Source organism: Hevea brasiliensis, chromosome 15 (assembly GCF_030052815.1).
Source record: "Hevea brasiliensis isolate MT/VB/25A 57/8 chromosome 15, ASM3005281v1, whole genome shotgun sequence".
NCBI lineage: Eukaryota > Viridiplantae > Streptophyta > Magnoliopsida > Malpighiales > Euphorbiaceae > Hevea > Hevea brasiliensis.
The window spans coordinates 48,928,978-48,937,008 of NC_079507.1; the positions used below are offsets into that span (position 1 = coordinate 48,928,978).

Consider the following 8,031-nt stretch of genomic DNA (forward strand, 5'->3'; position numbering starts at 1 on the left):
ACAACTTTTTTAATATCATTTCAAATTATATTTTTGTTAAAAAAAAAACTTAGGCCCTCTAAATTTAATGTCATTCAGGTACTAAGTCAATAGAACTATTTTTTGTTAGCTAAGCCAACAACAAATTAGGTAAAGTGTTACAGAGGAGGAGGAGGAATAAGCTAAAAAGGAATAGGAAGAGGAAACAAAGAAGAAAAAGAAGTCATTAGAGTCATATCAACCTCCTCTACCTTTTCCCCAGAGATTCCAGAAGGCTAAATTAGATAAGCAGTTTGAAAAGTTTTTAGAAGTTTTAGAGAAACTCTACATTAACATTCCCTTCACAGAAGCACTTTCTCAGATGTCATCCTAAGCTAAGTTCCTTAAAAAATTTCTTTCAAAGAAAAGAAGGTTAGAAGACTATGAGACTGTTACTCTTACAGAGGAATGTAGTGCCATATTGCAAAATAAGCTGCCACCAAAGCTCAAGGATCCAGGAAGCTTCTCTATACCTTCTCTTATTGACAACATGAATATAAACAAGATACTCTGTGATTTAGGTGCAAGTGTGAGTCTGATACCTCTATTAATATGTCAAAAGCTGGATGTAGGAGAGCTCAAACCCACAACAATTTCACTGCAGTTAGCTAATCGGTCTGTTAAGTACCTGATTGGCATCCTAGAAAACATTCCCATCAAGGTAGAAAAATTCTTCATTCCTGTTGATTTTGTTGTCCTGGAGATGGAAAAGGATGTCCAAATTCCTATCATCCTGGGAAGACCTTTCTTGGCAACCACCGGAGCTATTATAAATATTAAGAATGGGCGATTAATTCTCAAGGTAGGAGATGAAGAAGTGGAATTCAACCTATTCAGAGCAATGAAGCATGAACTTGAACCTGATGAATGCTTAAGGGTTGACATAATTGATAAGCTAGTTGCAGAGGAATTTCACAAAAGACGTCCTGAAGATCCTCCTGAAGTATATGTAGTGCATGACCACACAGCAGATAATGAAAACACAGAAATTGCAGTTTATGCACAATCTTTAGAAGCTAGCCCATCCCTACCCTTAGCTCAAGCCTTTCAAGTGGAAGAGCTAAAGGAGGAATAGCCCAAAAGCAAGTCATAGGATGACACCAAATAAGTAGAACTAAAACTTCTCCTCTCCACGCTAAGGTACGCATTCCTAGACTCAAATTCTAAATATCCTATTATTATCAATGCTGGTCTATCTACTGTAGAAGAGAAAAAAATTATTAAGAGTACTTTGGACCCATAGCAAGGCTATGAGGTATAAAATAGAAGACCTAAAAGGGATTAGTCCTTCAATTTGCATGCATAGGATACCTATGGAGGAAAATAGTAAATCCACTATTGAACATCAAATGAGACTTAACCCAAACATGAAAGAAGTAGTTAGGAAGGAAATTCTAAAACTATTGGATATAGGTATTATATACCCAATTTTTGATAGTAAATGGGTTAGTCCAGTGCATGTAGTGCCTAAAAAGGGTGGGACAACTATCATTCAAAGTGAAAAGAATGAATTAATCCCTATTAGGGTAGTCACTGGTTAGCGCATGTGCATAGATTATAGGAAATTGAATAGTGCCACCAGAAAAGACCATTTTCCTCTCCCTCTCATAAATCAAATATTAGAAAGGCTAGTAAAATATTCTTAATTTTGTTATCTAGATGGATATTCAGGATTTTTTCAAATTTCTATTCACCCAGAAGACCAGGAAAATACCACATTCACATGCCCTTATGGAATCTTTGTATATAGAAGAATGCCTTTTGATTTTTGTAATGCCCCTGCTACTTTTCAAAGATGCATGATGGCCATTTTTTATGATTATATTGAAAATATTATGAAAATTTTTATGGATGATTTTTCTGTCTATGAAACTATTTTTGATGAATGCCTAGCTAATTTATCCAAAGCATTGTAAAGATGTGAAGAATCAAACATGGTTAAATTGGGAAAAATATCACTTCATGGTAAGGGAAGGTATAGTTCTTAGGCACCTGGTATCAGAAAGAGGAATTGAAGTTGACAGGGCAAAAATTAAAATTATTGAAAGGATTCCACCACCAACATCAGTCAAGAGAGTGCGAAACTTTTTAGGACATGTAAGCTTCTACAGAAGATTTATTAAATATTTTTCCAAAATAGCTAAGCCACTGACTAATTTGTTAAGTCAAGATGTTTCCTTTGATTTTGATGAAAATTGCCTTGTTTCTTTCAACAGGATTAAAGAAGCTTTAATTTCAGCACCAATTATGCAACCACCTGATTGGAAGCTACCATTTGAGGTGATGTGCAATGCAAGTGACTATGCAGTTGGAGCAGTACTCGAGCAAAGGAAGGATAAAAAGCTCCATGTCATTTACTATGCCAGCAAAACTCTTAACGATGCACAAATCAACTATGCTACCACGGAAAAGGAATTCCTAGCAGTAGTGTTTGCAATTGACAAATTCAGATCCTACCTACTCGGATCAAAAGTCATTGTCTACACAGACCATGCTGCCATCCGGTACCTTTTGAACAAGAAGAAAGCAAAGCCAAGGTTGATTCGATGGATCTTACTCTTACGAGAATTTGACCTTGAAATCAAAAATAAAAAGGGATCCGAGAATGTGGTAGTTGACTACCTCTCAAGACTGAAACAGGAAGAGATAGGGGACATTGAGGATTTGCCAATCAATGACTCATTCCCTGATGAGCAATTATTAGTATTCTCTCAAGCCCCATGGTATGCTGACTTTGTTAATTATCTTGTATGCAGGGTATTGCCACCCAACATGTCTTACCAACAAAGGAAGAAATTCCTGCATGATGTACGATTCTACACATGGGAAGAACCTCTGCTGTACAAGAGATGCAATGATGGGTTGATAAGAAGATGCAGATTGGAGGAGGAAGTAGAGAGCATTTTGCAGCACTGCCATTCATCATCATATGGAGGACATTTTAGCACCACAAAAATAGCAGCTAAGATTTTGAAAGTTGGGTTTTACTGGCCAAATCTATTTAAGAATGTGAGATCCTTTGTGCTGACTTGTGATCAATGCTAATGAACAAGGAATATCTCAAGAAGGAATGAAATGCCACTACACGTTATACTTGAAATAGAACTAGTTGATGTGTACGGAATAGACTTTATGGGTCCATTCCCATCTTCATGCGAAAACAAGTATATTTCGATTGGTGTTGAATATGTGTCAAAATGGGTAGACGCAATAGCCACACTAACAAATGATGCCAGAGTGGTCACAAAATTCTTAAGAAGAATATCTTCACAAGATTTGGCACACCATGGGTAGTAATCAGTGATGGAGGAAGTCACTTCTGCAATCAATAATTTGAAACACTATTGAAGAAATATAGAGTGACTCATAAAGTAGCAACACCTTACTATCCTCAAACCAGTGGTCAAGTATAAGTTTCAAATAGGGAACTGAAACATATCCTTAAGAAAACAATCAATCGCTTAAAGAAGGACTGGTTTATGAAATTAGATGATGCATTGTCGGCATACCGCACTGCATATAAAAACTCCCATTGGAATAATACCCTTTTGCTTGGTTTATGGAAAATCATGCCACCTCCTTGTCAAACTTGAACATAAAGCCTATTGGGCAATTCATACCTTAAATTTTAACCTAAAAGCTGTTGTAGAAAAAAGACTTCTACAGCTTAATGAGCTTGAAGAAATCAGGCAGGATGTCTATGAGAATTCTAAGATCTTCAAGGATAAGAACAAAAGATGGCACGACAGACGCATAACAAGGAAATAAATCAAGGAAGGAGACCTTGTTCTGCTGTTCAATTCAAGGTTAAAACTCTTCCCAGGAAAATTGGGGTCAAGATGGTCTAGAACCTTCAAGCTAACTCAAGTCTTCCTGCATGGAGCAGTAGAACTATGGAGCGAAACCTCAGGTACCTTCAAGGTTAATGGGCAGAGATTGAAGCCATACTTCTCAGGGGATACAATTGAGAATGGATTCACCTATAGCACCCCTCTAACTCAACCATAAAGCTGAAGAACAATCCAGCTAATGACTATAAACAAGCGGTCTTTGGGAGGCAACCCAAAACTTTTGTAATCTTTCTTTTAATTTGCATTATTTTACTTTCCATTTTTAATTTTTTATATTCTATGTTAAAGGTACCCCAAATCACAATTCTACAAAAGCAAGAAATTGAAAGCAAAAGAGGAGTGGAAATGTCAAGTCAAAACCACGCAAGAGAAGATTTCACAAAACCAGGGAAGTAACTCTGTTGCTAATCTTTGCATTTATTTCATTCATTTAGATAGGGACATTTTAGCATGAATAAAATATATATATAAAAAAAGAGAAGAGCTAGAAAGTTACACGATCCGTGTATATAGTTTTACACACTTCGTGTAAAAACCTAGAATCTCAAAAATACACTCACATAAGCTCCAGAAACTTATACGGGTTTGACCTCGTGTAATGTTACACGCCCCATGCATCATATAAGGAGAGAAAAATTCTAAGTTTATTGGAGACAGAAAGTTACATAGGTCTTCAAATAACTTTACACGGACTGTATAACCTATTTAACAAAGCAACTTTTGGATAGAAAGTTACATGGGTCATCGGAACGAAACCCGTGTAGTGATACATGACCCGCGTATCCAGTCGCAGACTCGATACCTAGGGGTGCTAAAACGCTTAAAACGAAGAGACAAAGGGTCTCTTTAAATGCTTCTTCCACCATTAAACTCCCATCCATTCAATAACTCTTCTTCTCCACTGCTCTTCCTCTTTAAATACATCTTAAATCTCCACTCCATTCACAAACCTTAGCTTTTCTTCCTCTCCAAACATTCATGGCACCTGCTAAATGTCCAACAAGAAGAATCGAATCATCCTCAAGGCAAGGAAGAGATTCTTCATCCTCACCACCCCAGTTATCACCATAATGCCCAAGAACAAGGCTACCATAGCAAGCCCCACGTCAAGCACCTCAACCACAGTCGCAAGCCACACCCCAACCTCAACTACAACCCCACAGCCAGCACAGTAAGAATTCTCCATTGTTTGGCCATTCTGTGATTCCACCCACAGAGATTTATGTGAACGGCTTCAAAACAGGAGAATTTTCTCAACAAAAATCATGGACTTTGGGTTGCTGGAACAACTCAGACTGCAAGAGGAGACAGATGGGCTACTTAAAAGCATTAGATGGACTCAGTTTGCCCAATTTCAATTCCTAGCCTATAGAGACACCACACTTGAGTTCCTCAGGAGCTTTAAGGCCACCTTATGGCCTACAGATAGAGAGGACAGGGCCAGGATCGAGTTTAGACTACTTGGTGTCGATCGGGTAATGAACATTGATGAATTTAATGCAATATTTGATTTTGACAGCACCAGGCACCAAGAGATTCTGTAAACAGGATGATCTACAATAGTATTGACTTCTAGCGCTCCATTGCACCGAACACCGATGTCTACAACTCCAGCAACCAAGTTAAATGTGATTTAATTAATTAGTTAAAGAGTTTATTTGATTAATTAAATAGGTTTGGTTTGCAATTAGATTGCAAAGTCCCTAGCATGGCTTGAAACCAAATCTAGGTTATTGGATGTATAATATAAGTTAAATTTATATTTAAAGTGTTTAAATATGAATTTAATTACAAGAAATTAATTAATAGAGATTAATTAATTAATTTATATTTGATATAAATTGATTAGAAGAAGAGAAATAATTATTTTGGATTAAGAACTCAAAATTAAGACACAAGGGTAATTTGGTCATTTCACAGGGTGACATGATGGTGACACATGGTACTAAACATAAGCTTGCCATTTGTCTTTTAATCATGTAAGATGATCAAAGTCAAGATTAAATCTAGGTTTGACACTTGGCACAATGTGATTGGGTCAATTAAACTAAGAGCCAATCAGAAGATGACATGTGACAAGAGTTTTAAGTGATGACCTAACTATCTAAGGGAAAGGATGAAAGAACAAATAATACAATCTGATTTCTTTCATTGTGTGTCACCACCCAAAGAGACTCTCTCCTCTCTTCTTCTTCTTTATCTCTCATTAATTCAAAGAGAATTGCCAACATTCTCTTGAATTAAAATTGCTAGAAATCGTTTCTAGTGTCCTATATACATCTGTAATCTTTCTAAAAGGAAAAACCTCAATTTCTAATTGATTGGAAAGGCTTGAGAAGCTGTTCAAGGGGCTGCCATTGGTGATCTTGGTGTGGACAAGCTAGAGGGACAACATCTGGTGTCCTAGGTGCTTCCCAAAGGTACCAAACACAACTATAGTGCATCAAAAGGTTAGTGCACATATTCTTGATTTAATCTAGGGTTCTAATGAATTAATTTGTTAATTCTAAAATCTTAAATGGCAAATGTAGATCCAAAAACACATCAAAAGTCTTTTAATATGCTATTGAACATTGAAATCAAATAGGTAAATAATGAATCTTGCATAATGCATGAGACCCTAGAAGAAAAATTTTGAATTCAATAATCTAAAACTAATATTTTTCATACTTCCACTCCTTCAGTAGTATTAGAGATGGAGGAGGATGTACACATTCATATTATTCTTGGTAGACCTTTCCTTGCTACTGCTGGAGCTGTGATTGATGTAAAGAATGGAAGGCTTACATTAGAAGTTGGAAGAAAAAGTTTAATTTAATCTGTTTCAAGCAATGAAAAAGAAAGATGATTCAAATTCATGCTTGAGAATTGATGTGATAGATGAAGTAGTTAGAGAAGTGCTCAAAAAGCAACATCCTGAAGATCCCTTAGAAGCTTGTTTGGTTTACAACATCAAAAAAGGGGATGAGATTGAAGAAGCAGCAGAATATGCTCAAATTTTGGAAGGAAATCCACCTTTACCTATGGCTAGTATTGAGAAGATTGGAGATTTGAAGCAAGATACAACTTCATCATCAATGCTTGAAAAAAGTGAAGCACCGAAGGTAGAGTTAAAACCTCTTCCAACAAATCTCAGGTATGCTTTTCTTGGTCAAAATTCTACATATCCTATGATTGTTAGTGCTAAACTGAATGATTGTGAAGTTGAAAAAATTATTAAGAGTTCTTAGAAAGCATAGAAGGATAATTGGTTATACCATTGATGATATTAAAGAAATAAATCCTTCTGTGTGCATGCATATAATTTTATTGGAAAATGATCATAAAACCTCTAAAGAGTCACAAAGGAGATTGAATCCAAATATGAAAGAGGTTGTAAAAAAAGAAATCTTGAAATTGCTTGATGCAGGTATCATTTACCCTGTTTCTGATAGCAATTGGGTAAGTCCAGTTCATGTTGTACCCAAAAAGGGGGGTATCACAGTAGTGAAAAATGAAAATGATGAACTAATACCTACTAGGACTGTAACTGGATAGAGAATGTGTATAGACTATAGGAAGCTGAATAATGCAACTAGAAAGGACCATTTTCCATTATCATTTATAGATAAGATGCTTGAGAGATTAGCTCATCATTTTTATTTTTGCTATTTGGATCGCTATTCAGGGTTCTTTCAAATCCCTATTCACCCGGATGATCAGGATAAAACCACCTTCACATGTCCCTATGGTACCTTTGCATATCGAAGGATGCCATTTGGATTATGTAATACCCCAGCTATATTTCAAAGATATATGATGTCCATATTTTCTAACATGATTGAGGATATTATGGAAGTGTTCATGGATGATTTTTCTGTTGTTGCAAGGTATTTTGCGGTCACCCGGACGAAGCTCTTCACTGAAGTGGGAAAAGTGAGGAGTCGCCACTCTAATTTTGAGGCAAATTAGAGAAAACCATTTTGTGAAAATAAATTAAAAGGAAACTACTTCAAAAGAGAAAAAGAGATTCTAGGTTCAGGGTCCGTATACGGGCGGGGAAGGTGTTAGGCACCCCGCCTCATCCCTCAATGAGGGTAACCAAATTTAATGTTATGCTCTTCATAAACGAAAAAGATAATTAGGGGATTGGGATAGGGATGATGTTAATCCTTTGTACGTA

At 36.3% G+C, this 8,031-nt stretch overlaps 1 protein-coding gene across 1 annotated transcript; it reads left to right on the forward strand.

The window, feature by feature from the left end:
- The first annotated feature begins 508 nt into the window (after positions 1-508).
- LOC131174047 (uncharacterized) lies at positions 509-1,093 on the forward strand. Its single transcript, XM_058137084.1, has 2 exons — positions 509-733; positions 821-1,093. Exons 1-2 carry the CDS (start codon positions 509-511, stop codon positions 1,091-1,093), a joined length of 498 nt encoding a protein of 165 aa, XP_057993067.1.
- Positions 1,094-8,031: the final 6,938 nt, after the last annotated feature.

Coding starts and splice junctions, on each gene's coding strand:
- LOC131174047 (XM_058137084.1), top strand. CDS start 509: ATGAATATAAACAAGATACTCTGTGATTTAGGTGCAAGTGTGAGTCTG. Junction 734..820: donor TCCTGGAGATGGAAAAGGAT/GTCCAAATTCCT, acceptor TTAATTCTCAAG/GTAGGAGATGAAGAAGTGGA.